The following is a 20,298-nucleotide window of genomic DNA, read 5'->3' on the forward strand; positions in this document are numbered from 1 at the left end:
GCAAACTTCTGTGCATCCGACAACAGGCTGGGGTGGTCATGCAACCCTCAAGAATGCTGCTTTGTGTTTCCGAAGTGCCTCATTCTCCACTGGCTGCCCTTTTGGTAAGGACCTCCCCAAGTAAGAGAATGCTCGCAAACCATCAGGCAATCTCCTTCCGTAATCAAGGTCACTGCCAAATAAGCCAAGCGGCACCTTCCTACAAATTTGCCTGGGGTGGATAAAGACCCACTCCCCCCTGGTGTAGGAAGCAACCACCTTGAGCTGTCTAGCGATGGTCATACAGCCAGTGCGGACGAGCCACCATGCCCGGTGTTCCAGAGCAAAGCAGACCATCCAGCCCCCACAACAGCACATGTTGATGGTTACCCGCTGGCCATGCGCCACCGTGAGTGCTGCGAGAATCAACGGCCAGCAACCATCAATAAAAATGATGTATGCTTGCCACCGGTCTCAGTCCATATGGTTGATTTGCTTTCAGACCCTGGTGTATGGAAGGGAGAGAAGGTAGGAGTACCTGAGGGAGCCCTCCCCCTCCGGAGCGGCAGAGGACCTGGCTGCTTGCCAGGGGGACCCACTCCTGTTTGGTCGGATGACCCCAGGAGACCTGCTTTTCAACGGAGTTTCCCAGGGACATGGCAGACTATCACCCGTAGAGACCCCATAAGCTCGACGGTGGTGTCCACAGATCTGATCTGTTCACGCAGCCGCCGGGCTCACGATTATGTTTTTGAGACATGACCGCCTGACGTTCGACTAAGGTTAGAGCAGAAATTTGTAATTTGTTCATGGTGCTGGCGATAGCTCACCTACTTTTAGCAAAGAATATTATGGGATCTTTAAAATCAACCAATTCATGCCAGCAGACGGGACCCCCAGTTTAACGTCCATCCGAGGGACAGCACACACATTGATGAATCCCCCTGCCTGTGAAACAGCGGGATGACTGTTTATCGCTGGGCCGAGATTCAAACCCAGATTAGACAGCTTAGGGGTGAGTGTGTACATTATGATAACGGTAGTATTTGTATTTTATGAAAGAAGAGGCTTTCCCTTTGTGAAATGCAGTGTATTTGGTACTGATGGTTGGCCCTACTTTTCATTCCTACCAGAGATTTGGTCTTTTTCTTTTTGAACTCGTACATGCACTCACGCCTGCTTTAACAATATTGTAAGATGATGCTCGTGTTTTGAAAGGAATCACCTTTTTGAGACTACTTTAGCATAGCTTGGAATCAAAACCCTTTTCAAGCTGAGAATGAAGCTTTTTCAGGACTTAAGATAACATAAGCTGACTATCAACCAAGAGACTGGAAGAAAATGAAGATCATGTGTGACGATGGATGCTTTGCCGACAGCTCCAACAGGTGAAGTGAGTGAGGACGAAGGCCGGGTGAGCATAGGCTCCGAGCTTGTCGACTCGTGTCTTCGGAATCTGCAGGAAAGGGGCATCTACGACGCTCCTGAAAGCAATACGCTCTCTGCCAGTAAGCCAAACCCCACAGCTCATTGTGAAAGTAACCTGATGACTGCTCTCTAATGTCATGTTGTATTGGTACACTGACTACTGTACTCTCCAATGCAAGTGAGCCACCTTATCAATGGATATCATTTACAATATGTATCGTCTTGCACCACAAACCTTTTATGGAATGTTTTCAATCAAAATGTATCCAAAGATTATTCTGACTTGAATCTCATTGCAGTCATTATTTTAAACCAAATTTTCTTTTCTCTCTCTCTCTCTCTCTCTCTCTCTCTCTCTCTCTCTCTCTCTCTCTCTCACTCACTCTCTCTCTCTCTCTCTCTTTTTTTCTTTCTTTTTTTCTTTCTCTTTCTCTTTCTCTTTCTCTTTCTCTTTCTCTTTCTCTTTCTCTTTCTCTTTCTCTTTCTCTTTCTCTTTCTCTTTCTCTTTTTCTTTCTCTTTCTCTTTCTCTTTCTCTTTCTCTTTCTCTTTCTCTTTCTCTTTCTCTTTCTCTTTCTCTTTCTCTTTCTCTTTCTCTTTCTCTTTCTCTTTCTCTCATGAACTCTCTCTCTCTCTCTCTTGTTTAGAATCTCAATCATACTGCAAAGCGAACTCATCACCGGACAGCTGCTACCAGGAGATGAGCAGCTATCACACAAACCATACAGCACCTTTGGATGAACTTGCACTGGATGACCAGCATCTCTGTGAAATACCTATTGAACCATTGAACCAACCTTATCACAATCTACCACACACTGTTCATGAACAGACTGGAATGCTACAGGTGTACTTCCCCACACCCACCCTTAAAAAAAATTATTTCCTTCCCAGCACACCTTCATCATTCATCATACCCTTGCCATGATTTCTCGTGGTCGAGGAGTTTGATTACACTGATGGTATTTAAGATGAATCTTCACAATCAATATTGCTGCGTTGCATCGCAATTTAGACTTGTGGCTGTTTGCAAGTGCAAATAAAATTTATGCATTTGCCCTTTTCCCTCTGTGCAGGCTTGTCCAGCACTTGACATGAAGCCCTGGCCAATGCCTTCGGTGTATGCACGCTCAGCTTCTCTTTCACACACCCACGATCAGCAAGCTTTTCTTCCTGGCTCATCTGGGTTAACCAAGCCATCGGTATGGAAGGCTTATGCGCCTGTACCAATGGGATATCATCAAGGCAAGGTCTCCCCTTTTGACATGAATGAGAGCTATGCCAGGCGGGGCCTGCGACCTGTGAATCTTGGAAATGGAAACTTTTCATGGATGCCATCACCAGTCTCTGCTGGCTCCCACCAGTATGAAATTTTGCCCGAACCCTCACCTAACTCTCGTGATGCAGCCGTGCCACCAGGTGCCACCAGCTATCCCCAGCCACCTTCAGGGCCGATGGCCTACCCAGGAATACTTGTGTCGTCCCACACGAACACAGCCTCACCCTCACAAAGTTACGGCACTGTATGCCATGGCACTCTGGTTCAGCGATCGAATGAGCGTGCTCTCCTTACGAGGCACAGTAGTCTTCCTGTTGGTAAGCTGGTGCTCGATGTTATTTTAACATAGGACACCATCTTTCGTTTGTTCAAATTAAGCGCTTTCATGTTCTTTCCAACTTTGAATTATTATCACTGTAATTTTGCTTAATAGGAATGCATCTACACAAAGTTCCAGATTCTTTCAAATGACAGATTTCTCTTTTGTCTCGAAATTGCTTGATATTCCGATTGAATAAACAATAGTCAGCTTGATACCCCCCCCCTCAACCCCCAACTCCTCAACCCCTCCACCATACTGATACCATGATTGCATCATCCAGGTCTGTTAAGGAATGGTTTCATTTTCAGCAATGTTTGGCATTTTCATTCCTTCATTTTTGCATGTTTAATTCATTCATTTTCCGCAGTAAAATTTGCACAAAAAAACAAATTTACACTCGTGTAATTTTATTCAAAACGTTCACTTCCAGGAAACTGATTTGGTGGGAAATCCATTGCTCTGCAGTATTAATATTTGGGATAAAGTCGAGTAAAACACATGTACATTTGAAAATTCGACTGATTTGATGCGTCTGGAGGGTATGTGTTTTGAAGCATTTCTGTGAGCCGACGTGCATTTGTGCGCCGCAGGTATCCGGGCTCCATTTGTGAACGCTCATCCTGGCACTGCAGAGCCACACTTCTTGCACTCACCTGAACGACGCATCACACCCATCTATGAGGGCCAGGTGTACCGAAGTCCCGATGCTTGTGCTCCAGGCCGCACACATGCTGATTACCTCTCTGCCTGCGGTAAGACATAAACCTTCTTGGGTTATGGGTTTTGTCGAAAACCTTTGAATTGTCGAAAGCATCATTTTGATTCTTCAAATTTTATTAAATTGCAAGTGCACTCCTACATCGAAAGTTATGATCCCATCAACTTTCTCCTTATCTATCGCTGACTTGTTCCTCTGAATGATTATGTACCCCCCTGACCCTGTTATTTGCAATGATTGTCTCTAATGCCTCCTTCTACCTCCCCGACTCCACCCCCCTCCCTTCCACCCCACCCCATTCCCCCCTGGACCACTTCCTGCAGCTGTTCAAAGGTCTAGCAGTCAGCGCAGTGCATGCAGCTTCCAGAATTACGAACGTGCAGGTCAAGCCAACTACACTGAACCGTATCAACCTCTAACCCGCCATCACTCCACCGAACACAGACCGGGACATCTTGGAGGCCATGGGTCTGCATCGGTCCCTGGGTCCAGGCAATATGCCTACATGGCACTGAAAGCTCTCACACAAGGCTCACAGATGGATGGCAGGTAATTGAACTCTGGGAACTCATCAGTGTTGTGCAAGAAACATATTCCTGCTCTCAGGCCATCCTTTTAGTTTCATGTATAAATCTGTTTTTCCTGTTGGTTGTCTTTCAAAGGTTGAAAGCTAGTTTTGAGGGTTTTCTTGCTTTTAATAGACTTGTATATGTCTCGGAGGCATACTTATAATTAGGTTGGTCATATCTTTCAAGTTGGTGCACCAAATATGGCACAACAAAGCTGGAGAATGAAAATCAGTTGTCGTGTTCATATTTTCCAGCTAACTACAGACACAATCAGCAAACATTATTTAATGACATTGCTCAGGTCTGATGCATCACTCATTGAATGACATTCAACCAGGACTGCTCGGACTGTGCTCGGATCCCAACATGCCCCCCCCCCCTCTGCTTCCATCACACGTCTTCATCACTTTCCACAAGTACACTTGATTCTTCTCTGATTTGAAGTCGGTTGATAAATTTCTTGTTACGGTATAGTAGTGAATGCATCACTAGTTATACACATTCTGTCGTGCAATGGACTAGTGAGGAGTTACTTACATGATGTTAGAGGGAGGCTAATTATAAGGGAGTTTCCTGCCAACCTAACAGCTATTTGACTACCTACTCTGCCAGACTCTTACCCTGAGAAACATTCCCTACCAGCTGTAGAAACCGTCAAGGCACTCCGGTTGTGACGGGTTTTTTTGTTGGCTGCGTGTACAATACGGTATTGGAATTGTGCAAAAACAGAAGAAAAAAGTTTTGTGTTTTTTTTTTTTTTTTTGTAAACCTCCAAAGTTTTCACTTGTGAGATTTCACAGAGAAGTGAGAAGTTGAACATCGTGGTTGTGCTTAAAACGCTGCATTTCTTCTCTTTCCACAAGAGGCTGTTAAACTGGCTGTGTGCTTTGCTGGTCAACTTATTTAATTCCTCCTGCGGTGCTTGATGAAATGAAATGTGGTTACCCTTTGGAATTCTCATCACGTGCATTGAACGAGCAAAGGTGGGAGAGTGCAGAAGTGGAGCGGCTTGGTAGTCGTTAGCAAATGGTGGTGATCGTTACGGGAGGGGAATTGTGGTTGTTATGGAGAAAGTGTGGTGGTTACAGGGGAAGGTTAAAAGAGATAGGTTCAAGACTGTTTGTTTTAAAGAGGAAGACATTGCATTGTTTTACATGAAGTGATACCATAGTGCAAGCGCAATTGAGAGTTTCACAGCAGGACCTTCTTGCTTCCTTGATGGCAAAAATATACCAAAATATGCAAAAATTGTCAGTTGTTTCTTTTCCTGTGTTGATGTGACTGCAAATATTGGTGAATCAAATCAACTTGTATTAACTTTGATATTTTTAAAGAGCCACTGTCACCAAATAATTCCAGCATTTTCTACTTCTTAGCAAGAAAAAAAAATTATAACAATAATAAAAAAACAAAACAGCCTTTTTACAGCCATTTTCCCCTGCTCAGCAGGGGCTAGCTTTTTGCAGGCTCCATGCAATCATGGTTCCCTTCTTGAGGCAATGTTTTTATGGCCGGATGCCCTTCCTGACGCCAACCCTGGTCGCCTCTTACGACACACAGGGATATGGTACACCTATTCCAACAAAAGCATACACCGGGACCAGTACACTGGTACTCATTTTGCCGACCTCGGAAGAATGACAGGCTGAGTCTACCCCCTGGTGTTAATTCATTGGAAAACGGGGCTCGAACTCAGGACCCTATGATCCCAAGCCAACCACCCTAGCCACTAAGCCAACACCAGGCTACAAAAATAATTATTACAATAAAAATAAAAAATAATTTTTTTGAAAAGGCTCTTCTGGCTAAACACTACTAGCAGAGCTATTAGGCAATTGGGCATGAGTTTAGCAGAGCTACAGTTCTCTACATCTCCATAGGTTTGTACTGCAGCCAACACCGGGAAGAGAATTCAATTCTCAATTTTATCGACCAGTCTACCCCAGAGAGGAAACATCAACAGACTTGCATTTCAGGCCTTGTTGGCCCTTGTCTTATGAGGGCGCCCGTTTTTTTTGTTTTTTATTTTCGAAAAAAAAAGGTTAAAAAGTCAAAACATCTAAACATGCTGCTTGAGGCGTGCACCTTGACCCCACAGCCAAAGTGCACAGTCCGACAAGACTGTCCCATGAGCATACACATGCCCCTCAGCCTGAAGGCTGAAGTACATGGTCAATCAAACACGCGTCCTAACCCCGAAGGGTCAGAATGCATGGTCAAACAATTGGACCACTCAATTGGAGTAGGTCCCCATGACTTGAGTAAAGAGCAGAAAGCCCTCCCCGGAGTGAGCTGATCAAACCGTACAAGACATTCAGTCGAGATCGGACCCCATTACTGTCATGGATACCAGGAAACAAGTGCCTAACCAGCTTTTGCTGTGTGCATCTTGACCAACAGGAAATTTGATACCTGTCTGTTGGCCTGCCACACATTAACCTGTCTGTGGTACACAAAACTGTTTTGGGTGAAGCCAGGAACAATTTCCATTTTAAGAAGGCTCTTCTGGCTGAACAGTTGCAAATGCTCTGCCTGTTAGTCATGTCCAAAATTACTTCAACTTTTTATTCTGTTCTGCCCAATGAAAAGTAGACTTTTGTCGAAGCGTTCACCATGGCGCAGGATGGTGTCATGGAATTCCGGTGGATAATCTCTCAAGCTCAACATTCACGGGATTGTTGTTGTTGTATCTATTTATTGTCCCCCGCCCCACCCCTCCAACAAGATTGAAGAAGGGGGGGGGGCATTAAATTGAGCTCCGTCCGACCAACCGATCATCTGTCCATGTACTTATGTGGACGTGATATTTCAAACTGTTCAAGATTTAGCTTTCACATTACAAAGATCCACTCTTCACGCCGCCCAAACGGCGGAGCATGTGGAGTAACAGGTCCTCGTTCCGTTCATCTCAGGACCGTTGTTGTTCTATGGTCCTCCAATCATATCAAATGCTATTCCCTCCCATCACCCATCCTTGATGGGTATACCCACTATTTTTTAATTTAACAGGTTCCAAAGTTTGTTTTGTTTTCTGTTTTTTTTTGAGAGACATCAAACGCTCGGTTAAGATGAAACACTCCTCTAAAGATTGCATGTACGGCTTACGACATCATTTGTGTTTAAACTAAATATCAAAGTAAACGCTAACCCAAGATCATCATGGTGTTTTGCTTATTTATAACATCCTTCTGAGCATAAAAGCAAGTTTCTGGGATCAAGAAAATCCTCGTGACTAGTTCTCTCTCTATATTTCCATTGAAGACACAGATGATATAACGTATTCTCTTGTGGTTTCTAATGCCAGGAGATTTTTTTGTTGTTGTTTTTATTTCACTTGAAGGGGTTGGAGGGTAGGGGACATCCACTGAATAAAATGGAATGATTTGTTTTGTATCCAGAAGTGTTTAATCAAACATAATACTCCCAACCAAAGAGCTCCCAGCACTCATTTAAGAGTGTTGGTGAATTTGCATGAACAAGCCTTTTCCGTCCAGGGAAACCATGTTGACTGGTCGAGATTTCCTGGAGCCACTCATGTATTGATGTTTCATCTGGATGTGATTTTGAAATGCTAAACCTCAGTCATTCCTTCTATCTCACAGCCATGTAGCTAATCCTCGTGCATATATAATAGCTAAATGGCCTCAATTTATCTTTTTGTTTCAATTTCTTAGAGCTGATACCATGCTTCATACACGTGCTGACTTACCCCACATCTGCTTTTGAAAATATCAATCGCACAACTGCACAACACCTCCATCCCCAACCACCCCACGGCCACCTTTCCCCCTCTTTAAATATTTTATATCACCACCACCCTCCTTCACTTGCACTCCAGTATGTCGAACCACTCCCCCCACCACCACCACCCCACACTACTTTCCAACTTTTTCATGCACTCAGTAATGTCATCATAGTAAAGCTCTCTTCGTAGTCGACTGTAATCCCACGCCTCGTACTCGCACCCGCCCTGTCGCCCGCCTGTCTAATAGGCACTCGGTGTCTCCACCCGAATGCAATGCTTTTCTGCTCCCTCTTTCTCATCGCCACGGTGGTGATCAAGCATTCCCACAAGCCATGGCCAAACCTGAGCATGCCTGATCGCACTGCCAATGGGACTTAGGGTTAAAAGGCCCAATATTTTTTACTTTTTAGCCCCGGTTTGTATTCACGATATGCTGCTGGTTCTTTCACCCTCTGAGCTGGCCCCATTGTTGGACGCAGCACGCTGTCATCCGATGGCACGCAGCTATGTTCGTGGTCACGGCAGGTAGGCAGGTGTGGTCGCTCAAAAAAGAAAATCTGAAATTCGTACTCGTCATACGTTAAAGTGTATATTTTCAGTAAATATACTGATCGGCGATAGTTGATCTTCAGATTTTTTTTTTTTAAGTCTGTTTTCCAAAACTCCCACTCTTTGTTTGTTATAAAAGCGTATTTCATCCTCTGGTTACCGGTATCCTGACCCAATTTTGCAATCCGAGTAGCTTTTTTTCTTTTAAGTGTGACCTAAACATGCCTAAACACTCTAACTGGTACTTTTATACTGTATACAATTACCTCGGTGATACAGTGACCCTAGTCTCATCAATAATCATCTTGTGTTGAAAATGGCTAAAATAATGTTTATTATTATTTTATATTGATGCTTCTTTAGGGATGTTCTTTTGAGGTTTTGGATGAAAGATTAATGTGGAAAAACATTGGAGGTTTGGTAACGCATTAGGTGTTATTTAGGGCTGGCAGTATAGCCTTCCAGTTATGTGCATTCACCTCTGATGTGTCTCTCCTGGGTTTGAATCTGGACCAAGTTATAAACTGTGTTTCGCATGCAGGGTGAGGCATCCTTGGGCACCATCCATCAGGTGTTATTAATCTGGAGGAACCGTCTGCGTGCACTGCTCGTTCATAGATGATACGGATCATATGGTGTCTTTTGTAATGATGAGGCGAGTTATCGCCGGCTACTTGAAAAATTTGCAAATTCCTGCTTAAACTGTAAGTAGCAAGTGGTCTCGTTCCTTGGACATCCCTTGACACCATGTTACACTGCTTGCTATCTCAGAGTATGGTTGTCTGGGCAGCATCTTGTGGTTTGTGCAATTATTTGCACTATAAACCAAATTCACCAGGTTGGTCCCAAGAGTCGTGCGAACAGCCAGCTTTGACTATATGAAGGGTGCTGACCATTTGGGATTATATAATTGTCCAATAGCATTTTGTAGTATTTTTTTTGAATTTTCTGAGATTGATGAAACTAATTTGAATAATTCTTATATTATATTAAAAACAGTGTGATGGCAGTTACAGCAATTTGTTGGCATTCTGTAATACTCAGTGTCTACCCATCACATCTGTCATGGGTTTAATCAATAGACGGATTGTTGCACTTCCCACACATGTTGCATGTATACCTGGTGAGTCTTATTGAGGATGTAAAATGAGGTGAAATGCATGAAAAAAGGATATTTTCTAACCAGTAGTTGTCATCATGCCTGTGGTTGTTCTTTGTTTGCTCCTCTGTGTGCTATTACATATATTTATATTGCTTCAAGAAGTATTACTGTATTTAATTTTGTGTGCTTCTCCCGTGGCCATCACGCTTTATTCTAAAGGTTTCCTGCTGTCGTACCATTGGAACCGCTACATTAAAGCTCTAAATCCTGCTTCTTCTTCTTCCTTCCCAGAAAGCCACACTTTTAAAACAGGCATCGTTATGATGAAATGGACATTCATTTTTGTTACAAGTAAATGGATTATTAGCTGTCAAACGGTCTCATTTTTTAACTACGACAGCAGGAACCCTTTATAATAAAGCATGACACACACACACACACACACACACACACACACACACACACACACACACACACACACACACACACTCATTTTAGCGATAGATTGCTGCACAGCTGCACATACAGAGTTTATTCTTTCGCATCCAGGTTACAACGTTATTTACTACATAATGTATCATAAGTGCTGCAATGAATTATTGGGTTGACTCTAATGCTCACATAGTTCTGACTAGATTTTGTACCACGTTCTGGCCAGATTCCAAGCTGTACATTTCGAGTCATCATCTTCATGATTACCTTCATCATCATCAATGTACCATGCACTTGACAGAGCATCGTTAAACTGCAGTAGCAGTTTCTTGGCAATGTTATGCTCGGTGGTTTGCCATTAAAGTCAGGGGAGGAATTAAAAATTTGTTCAGGATGCTGGCGAAAACTCAACCACTCTTCCCAAAAGACTCCAAAGGGGTCTTTAACGTCTACCAATGTCCAGTGCTGGCATACGGGTCGGTGCACGGATTCTTGAATTGCCATGCATGGGAAATACCAGGGTGACAGTTTGTAGTTGGGTTGAGATTCAAACTTAGCCGAGACAGCTCAGAGACAAGTGTGCATACCTCTAAACAATCTGACACTGCACGATGACTTTAACCTTATCCAAATTTAACCCTTTTTACCCTAGCGATCATTTTACCAGCCACTATTCAAACCTCCATATACCCGAGTGATCAGATTTTTCTCCAGGGAGCCCAGGGTGGGTGGAGTGGGAGGGGGGTGGGGGTGAAAGTCCAAGGAGCTCAGGGTTCAAAAAGGTTAAGAAAACGAAACTGTGATTAAGCTCATACCTCCCTATAAGGAGGATTATTATATTGGATTTTATAATAAAAACTTCCTTTTCTTTATCATTTGTGACAAATGAGACAAACTCTTCAAGACGTAACTTTGCATGAAGTCTTCTGAAAGTACTTATTGCAAGGCCGAATAAATTACCTTTCTTTCTGCTTGCAAGGCCAAAATAATTACGGTCGGTAGGTTGGTACAATTCTATTTTAATTTTGAAATTCCATTATTTGTTCCAATCTGAAGTTCAAATTAAAGAAAAGGTTATCCTATATTATTGGGACCTACCTTGCACCCCCCCCCGCGACAATTTTTCACTGGGACCACAGTGTTCATATATATCCCAAGTATCAGAAAAAAGATGATCCCAGAAAAATAACTCATTTGCGCTATGCTTTATTAAGCTGTTTCCATGGCAACCAATCTCACAAAGATCGGCAAAATGTCAATATCTCTGTCAAATATAAAAATAAAATCACAAAATTGGTGTCAAATTAAAGCTTATACATTTATGTATTAAAATATATTTTGTTTATGCTAATTAGCTCATTTGCCTATTATTTAAATTGGACTTAAAGACAATAATTCCCACAAAAATGCAAGAATTTCCATTTTCTTTCCTTGTAATTACCACAAATGTCAGTTTTTTTGTCAAAAAAACATTACTTAAGTGTTGCCAGATGCAAGCCAGGTTGGCAAAAAATATATTAAAATTTTTGAATTTTTTTAAGTAGGCTAATTAGCATAAAATACAAAGTACAATGAATCGTTCGAAAATCATGCGAAATCAGATTAATCAATAGAATTAATAACCTTTTTTATTTTTTTTTTATTTTTTTATTTTTTTTTTGTATACCTTGGTCGAGGCTCGTATGAGAGCTAACACACAACTCACAGCAAGGAGGCATGAGACAAGAGGGGTGGGAGTGGAAGGGACAAAACATTGGGGAACAGACACAGGTGAACTGTGGAAGGGAGAGGGATGGGGATGGGACGGGGAACATGGCGAGGAGAAGATGGACATTACAGGGACTTTCAGGAAGGAAAGCAGGAGAATTGAAGGAAGTGGGCTTGGGTGGATTATCGGGGTAGAAAAGATTGAGGATTTGGATGGGGGAAGATAAGAGGTGGTGGTGAACAGCTGTTTTGAAAGCCTGGAGGGAAGAATGGGAAAGAATAGAGTGAGGAAGTTTATTCCAAAGGCGGGAAAAAAGAGGAATGAAAGAGTGAAGATGAGCAGTGATTCGTGATTTTGGTAGTTTTACCAGAAGGGGGTTGTTGGCGGACCTTGAGCGCCCTGTGGAAATGTGATGGGGACAAATCGCAGAGAGAGCAGGGGGGGCAAGGCTGGAGAGGAGTCGGTAGAAGACAGAAAGACCACCGACCAACCTGCGGTGATTGAGTGAGAGGCCCAAAGACTCAGCTTCATTGCGGGAGATGCCAATGATCTTAAAAGCCCTGGTTTCGACAGCGTGAAGTCGAGAAAGGTGGGAGGCAGGAGCACCAGCCCAGAGGGGAGAGCAGTACTCCATCAGGCTACGGACAAAAGCTTTGTAAGTAGTCAGGAGCTCAAGAGGGCCGAGGAAGGACTTTGCACGACGGAGGATTCCCAGTCGGCGACTGGCTTTTGAGGCAAGGTTGGAAATGTGACTTTCCCAGGAAAGGTCATGGCAGATAGTGAGACCCAGAAGCTTGAAAGAAAAGACTTCTTCCAGAGGATTGTTGAGAAAGTGGATGGGGGGGTTTTGTAAACGGTCCTTTCGAAGAGACATAGTGAGAGTGTGAGATTTGTCTGGATTGAAAGACATGTTCCACGTGTTGGACCAGTTTGTGATTTTATCCAGATCTGCAGTGAGCGAAGAAGCTGCTGCTTGCCGGTCTGAGGGATGACAGATGGTACGGCAGAGGGTGGAGTCGTCGGCAAAGAGAAATAGAGGATTTTCCAGAGAGTCCGAGAGCCTGATATAACCTGGGCCTGATATAAAACATAACTGCGACTTATTATGTCTGTTGGTGTTTAAGGGAAACAACTATTTTCTGTTTGAGTAAAAGTAGTAGAAATAATTTTAAATGCATTGATATGCGAATTAGGATCCGCCATTACGGAAATTCTTATTTTCGTAAATATCTCAACTTCTGGTCCATGGAAATTTGTAAATGAGGAATCTACACACATGTTTGGAGGGTCAAAGAATAGGGTGAACATATTTCCTTTGTTGTCAGAGATGTAGAATAATGTTTGGATAGCTTAATTACATGCAAAAATGGAAACGGCTTAATAAAGCATAGTGCAAATGAGTTATTTTTCTGGGAACATCTTTTTTCTGATACTTGGGATATATATGAACACTGTGGTATCAGTGAAAAATTGTCGCAGTGGGGAGGGGGGTGCAAAGTAGGTCCCACTGGCCCACGGCCTTTCTTGTTTATTTGTTTTCGTTTGTTTTCTTCCAATTAATATTTCACACACTAATCCAAGTAAATTGCTTCATCTAAGAACAGTTTCAAAGTTAGACAATTGATGTCACCACAAAATGCAGAACCTCACCACCCTCCTTCACCTTTACTCTGTGAGCCAGTCATTTCATTTGTAATATCCATACTTGTATGTAAGTTTTGCAGTGTCTTAAGGAAGTATATGTATGTACATGTATGTATGTACATGTATCATTGTACAAGAGATTTTTTTTATTTTATTTTATTATTTCTTTTGAAATTTATTGAATCATATTCCTGTGATCTGCATAAAAGATTGGCATTAATGGACAATAATGCACACAAGCACACCCACCATTTTATGATTGCACCACGTCCTGGGAGTGTCTGACAGGTGGGTGCAGAAGCAGCATACTTATCATTAACCTGTCTAGTCTGGGGTTGATTCTGGGGTTGACTCTTCTATGAACCATTGACTTGGTGCTTCGCATGCTCGGTGAAACATCAATGTGTGCACTATCCATCAGAAAACGTTAAGCCGGCAGACCCGTGTGCCAGCATGAGCTATCTGGTGGATATTAAATATCCCACGGTGTCCTTCACGGAGAGTAGGTAAGTTATGGCCGGCACCATGAACCTCAGGTAGATTGAAAACCGGAAGCAACATTTATTTTGTGGTGCTTGGGCTTAAATTCCAGCTGTAAAGCTGCTGTGTTAATCTGATATTCATGCCATAGGCCTGGCAGGATGGCTGAGAGGTATGAACACTCACCTCTGAGCCATCTAGCCTGGTTTTGAATCTCGACCCAGCTGCAATCTGTCATCCTGATGTCTCGCAAGCAGGGCAAGGCATCATTGTATGTGCCGTCCCTCGGGTGGACATTAAACTGTGGCGTCCCTCCCACCTCCGAGTGTTAGTTGGTTTTCCAAAAATGTGTGCTATCCAGGAATGTAAATGCACACTGTGACTTTAATTAATGAGGTTAAAAAAAAATTGGTGATCGAGAAGAACGAGCTTAACAGAAATTTGACGTTTTGATGCAAATCAAAAAGTTTTTGAAAAATTGTGAAAACACACATGTACAACTAAACAAATTTGTATTCAAAAAAAAATGGTGCATACAAAGTCAAGGCTCATGGAGGAGTTTGAACACAGAACGGATCAGAATGCAATAGAACAATAGCAACAGTAGAAAGAGGAAATTTTATTGGGGGAGAGGAAGGGGAGTTGACGGGGGTATAAACATTCATGGTTTTGGATGGGGATGATCTGAGATGCTGGTAGACAGCTGTCTTGAAGATCTGGAGGGAAGAATGACATTGAAGAAAATGTGGAAGTTGGTTCCACAGGAAGAAAAAAAAAAGAAGAGGAATGAATAAGTGGAGGTGAGCAGTGATTCTGGATTTTGGGAGTTGCACAAGAAGGAGGTTGCTGGTGGACAATGCAAAAACCTGGTGGAGGGGTGGATAAAGCAAGGAAACAGCAGAGGGTGCAAGACCAGAAAGAAAGTGGTAGAAGACAGAGAGACCACTGACCTGTATGTATGTGATGTGAAAGTGATAGGCCCATAGATCACTTCATTGTGGGGGATTCCAATGATCTTGAAGGCCTTGGTTTCTACCTGGTGGTAAGCTTATAGCAAGGTGTGAGGCAGGAGTGCATTTCATACAGCTGCAGCTTTTTGTAGTGCCATCATACAACAACAAAATCAATATCCGCTTGTCAAAAATATTGTATTGCAACGAATATTTATTCACAGAAAACTGAAATTTCATCCTCCATCCTCCATCCTCCAACCTGGACTCGTGTGACACCTTGGCTTGAGCATTACGACACCACCGCTCAAAGTTTTCCTTGTAGAGATAGCACATCACATCTCAGACATTAGTGTTGGGATGGTAGAGACGTTGCAGGTGGAGAATGATGCTAGCTGAGCTGTTTTGGTGCTGACGTCCCTTGGAGGACGTTTCTTTCCAGCGGTGACAGTTTTGTGTCGGAAATGCAACATGGAAGAAATTAAAGTTATTGTTGCCCCCGTTGTAACAGTAAGATGTTTGTTGGTCTGCTTTCCTTTCTCCCTGCTTTGTGACGCCGTTATTATGGTTGTGAACCCAAACGGGGTCATTCTCTAAAGATTGGGAGCCCCTGATTTATTGTCCTGAATCTTGGCAAGAGCTATTTACATGTAACTTGTGCAAGAACGTTGACATTTTAAACCATCTCGATGTAATAACACCATGCCAACCCCATCTTACACACACACACACACACACACACACACACACACACACACACACACACACACACACACACACACACACACACACACACACACACACACACACGTACTTTCCTCCACCTTTATTTTCCTCATGCACATCTGCACTACCGCTCAGCCAATATGTACATCCCATAACTACTGTGCCAATCATCAGTTAGGATCAACCATTTTAACTAGACCAGTTTACCCTGCCCACATCTTACAAAGAATGAGCTGTTTCTGTGAGTATCTCATCTATTTAGATCTGTCTATCGAGCAATATAAAGTAAGACAAGGAGAGTTCCCATGTTGTATGCTTCAATTCTGGGATGAAATTATTCATGTAACAACCGAGTCGACAATGATTTTTCTTTGTCTTGAAATATTATTCCTAATCCCTCTTGGTTGTTAAGTCCGCTAATGAAGGTGGACAGATGTTGTGTTACCGCTGTGTGTCTGCGAGCAGGATCTCAAAAACTGCTTGGTTTCATGGTTTTGGAGTTATGGAGGAGACACACTGACAAGCATCGACATTTATTAGTTAATGTATATGCATGTGTGTATGTATATCTATATATGTATATATATATATATATATATATATATATATATATATATATATATATATAAACACTGTATCTATACTGAAATGCAAAAGAAACTTACCACTTGTTTGAAATGTAATAAAATTGTAACAGTTCAAAATAAAACAAACCAACAATTGCTAATTGAAACATTGGCATTTTATTGATGACATGTCAAGTTTTTGACCAAGATACACCATCTCATAAGTTTGTTCTACAGTACAGAACAGCACAGGGTGCAATGTCAGTCCCCTTTCAATAGCGTGTGTGGCCACCATTGTTTTGGATACAGGCAGTGCATTGTCGACGCATACTGCCTACCAGTCTTTGGATGGATTGCTGCTGGATTCTGTCCCACTCAGTCCTCAATGTCTGAAGCCATCTGACTTAGGACCATCTGCCCGTCCTGCCTTGCATTGGTGACTCTTGGCCTCCCTGATCGAGGTCTGTCATCTGCAGAGTTGTGGAGGGTGTCTCTGTCCACCAGGGCCGATATCGTCTGGTGTGAACAGCCAAGGCGACGTGCCACCTCACGGTAGCTCAATCCGCCTTGCAGTATGCCCAAGGCACACTGCCTTTAATCCCTTGACAATCGTGACATGTTGATTGAAATGCCCGTTTTGCACTGGCCTTTTTAAAGCCAATATCAAGACATCACGTGCAGCTCATTAAAATCATCCCGTACCCCTTGGCTAATCACTGACAGTCAAAACGGCTGTTCAACAGCTATGCTATGAAGTGACCATTGAAGGTTCAAGTGACCATCCGTGACCGTTTTGTCTGACAGTGAGGACACTATTGTCCACAAATAAGTTCACACATTTACTACACGCAGTGTTATTGTTGATATTTGAATGTTTAAAAGGTGGTAAGTTTCTTTTGCGTTTCAGTATATATATATATATATATATATATATATATATATATATATATATATATATATATATATATATATATATATATATATATATATATATATATATATATATATATATATATATACACGAGGTGTGTTCAAAAAGTATCTAACCTTAATTTTTTTGTGCGTAAACAAATGAAGCTAGGGAGGCGTGGTTTGGTGCACGTATGTAGGCGATCCTAATCCGTATGCGTGAATATTTTCCCGCCTGCAGAAGCTGTCAGTCGCCGACAGACCGCCGATGAGTGAGGAAGTGTAAGTGAACACCGTCGGATTTTCGTTTTTGACAAAATGATGGAAAAACTTGAACAACGCTACTGCATCAAATTTTGCGTAAAGCTTGGCGATTCCCAAGTGGAAACGATCCACAAGATTCAACAGGCCTTCGGGAATGAAGCAATAGGCACCATACAGATAAAGGAGTGGCACAACCGCTTCAAAGATGGGCGCACTTCAGTGGAAAGTGAAGCACGTTCTGGTAGGCCCTCAACATCCAAAAATGAGATCGTCATTGACCAAGTGAGGACCTTGCTGATGCAGGATCATCGAATCACGATCAGAGAACTTGCAGACGAGGCGGGCGTCAGCATTGGATCTGTTCATTCCGTTGTGACTGAGGATTTGGGCTTAAGGAGAATCTCAGCAAAGTTCGTGCCAAAGCTGCTCACGATCGAGCAGAAGCAACTCCGTTTGGAGATCGCACAGGACATGCTGGAGACTGTGAACAGCGATCCCAACTTCTTCAACACAGTGATCACTGGCAATGAGACCACAGTGATCCATCATTTTGTCAAAAACAAAAATTCGACGGCGCTGACTTACACTTCCTCACTCATCGGCGGTCTGTCGGTGACTGACAGCTTCTGCAGGCGGGAAAATATTCACGCATACGGATTAGGATCGCCCACATACGTGCACCAAATCATGCCTCCCGAGCTTCATTTGTTTACGCACAAAAAATTAAGGTTGGATACTTTTTGAACACACCTCATATATACATATATATATATATATATATATATATATATATATATATATATATATATATTTATTTATTTATTTATATCTAAAATCACCATATCTCAAAAAGTTGTGAAAGGATTCGGATGAAACTTGGTGGACAGGTTGGGTGTTTTGTCAGGCCTTATTGCTTCGATTTTGGTGAACATCTGATTCCGGATCTGGATACAAGAATTATTTAATTTGCAAAGTGATTCTTCACCATTGAGAGATCGGGCCAATAACGATTTATAGAATGATATTTCAAAAATTTATTGGGCCCGATGTGTTCTCGTGGATCAGTCATTGCATGGCGGAAGTATGCACTCTACCGAGTGCCCTTCTAGTTTATGTGTCTATTTATTTATTGTGTCTTCATTGGTCTCGTCATTTTCTCTTTGGTGCATGTCCAAATGGTTTATATTGTGAAAATAACATGGAGTTGAGTGCATGTAATATTTGTCCGAAGACTGTAATGCGGTTTTTTTTGTTGTTTTTTTTTTTGGGGGGGGGGTTGCCAAATGATGTGAACGATGTATTATCTTCCTGTGAACACGGTTTTCTTTGGAAGCAAATGGGCTTATTTGTTATGGGGAGAAATGCCGGTGGTTGTGTAGGGTATTTTATCCTACCAAACACAACCAGCCTTGCACATCTTTTAGAACTCATCAGCAGTAACCATCTAAAATAATCTCTAATTCAGAAGTTCAATGACCATCTATAAATCACAATTATAGAGCGACTGAATAATAATAATAATAATAATAATAATAATAATATTTAAAGGTTTGATTGCGTTTTCATTGAATGTATTTGTTCTTCCATTGATGTGTTCAGGGGGATTGCCTGGCGTAACCCTGATCTTGGTGAAGTAGTTCAGATGCTTCAGCACCAGCAGCCATCAGTTCAGGCCAATGCCGCAGCTTACCTCCAGCACCTTTGTTATCGGGATACAAAAGTGAAATCTGAGGTAAGATCACAGGACGTCATGTTTTTCGTTCCATGAAATGTATTGATAAGCTTGCAAACCAATGGGCCCCAGCCCCACTTTTTGTTGCATTGTTTGTAGCTCTGATGTTTTTTTTCATTTTGAAATTTGAAGACTTGGGAAATGGGCAAAATGAGGGTGTTTTGATTTCACTTTCCATGAGCCAATCACATGTGCGTACTCTGATACAGCCAATCAACAGTATCTCACGACCTGTAGCTGAGCCACACAAAGCATAGCCAATGCTTGCTTTGTGTGGGATTTTTTTTTTTGTACACAGAATTCAGGCTTTACTTGTGGAATAGCTAGAACACTGAACGGATCAGGGTGCAACAGAACAAAAGGAGAGAGAGAGACAGAGAGACAGAGAGAGCACCAACAACAGGGTTAAAAGACAAAATGGAGGGATGCTTGGACAAATAATGATTAGGGGTAGGGGAGGATGCATGGGGTGGACAAGATGGATACAAAAGCAGACTCTCAGGAAGTTAAAACAGGAAAGTGATAGGCCCATATACTCAGGTTCATCGTGGGAGATTCAAATGATTGTGAAGGCCTTTGTTTCCATGGCATTAAGCTGAGCAAGGAGTGAGTGAGGCAGGGGAGCCATCCCAAGAGGAAGAGCAGTACTCCATCAAGCTGTGGATGAAGGCCTTGCAGGTGGATAGGAGTTCAGGTGTGCCAAGAAAGGACTTTGTACGACGGAGGATTCCCAGTCGGCAACTGGCTTTGGAGGCCAACTTTTACATGTGTTTTGCCAAAAAAACATGATGCCTGATAGTGAGACCGAGGATTTTTGAGTGACTGAATTTCCTGAAGAGGGTTGTTAAGAATGTAGAAAGGGTAGTTTGCCATGTGGTCTTTTTGGAGAGGCAGAGAGAGAGAGAGTCAGAGTGTGAGATTTGTCACAATTGAAAGACATATTCCAAGTATTTGACCAGCTTGTGATTTTCTGGGAAGGAAGGGGGATGTCACTGCAGAGAGTGGAGTCATCAGCAAATAGATAAAGAGCATTTTCCAGAGAGTCGGAGAGATCATTGTTGAAGATTAGGAATAGGGCTGGGCCCAGAATACTGCCTTGGGCATGGAATCCTTTCATCTCCTCTCCCTGTCAAAGGACTATTCCACATTCTGAAACTCGCATATGGAGATACCAATCAACGCCACACACACACACACA

The 20,298-nt window shown here is 42.5% G+C and overlaps 1 protein-coding gene across 5 annotated transcripts in view; it reads left to right on the top strand.

The window, feature by feature from the left end:
• Positions 1-20,298, top strand: part of LOC147031757 (catenin delta-2-like) — a 189,196-nt gene that overhangs the window by 131,806 nt on the left and 37,092 nt on the right. For all 5 annotated transcript variants that reach the window (XM_085867143.1, XM_085867157.1, XM_085867135.1 and 2 more), the window contains 6 exons: positions 1,359-1,487; positions 2,053-2,252; positions 2,482-3,001; positions 3,597-3,758; positions 4,048-4,273; positions 18,968-19,100. In XM_085867143.1, coding sequence (XP_085723269.1) covers positions 1,359-1,487; positions 2,053-2,252; positions 2,482-3,001; positions 3,597-3,758; positions 4,048-4,273; positions 18,968-19,100 — 1,370 coding nt within the window. The remainder of the gene's footprint in view (positions 1-1,358; positions 1,488-2,052; positions 2,253-2,481; positions 3,002-3,596; positions 3,759-4,047; positions 4,274-18,967; positions 19,101-20,298) is intronic.

This window comes from Eptatretus burgeri, chromosome 2 (genome assembly GCF_056783735.1).
Source record: "Eptatretus burgeri isolate ZD-2024b chromosome 2, Ebu_testis_v1, whole genome shotgun sequence".
NCBI lineage: Eukaryota > Metazoa > Chordata > Myxini > Myxiniformes > Myxinidae > Eptatretus > Eptatretus burgeri.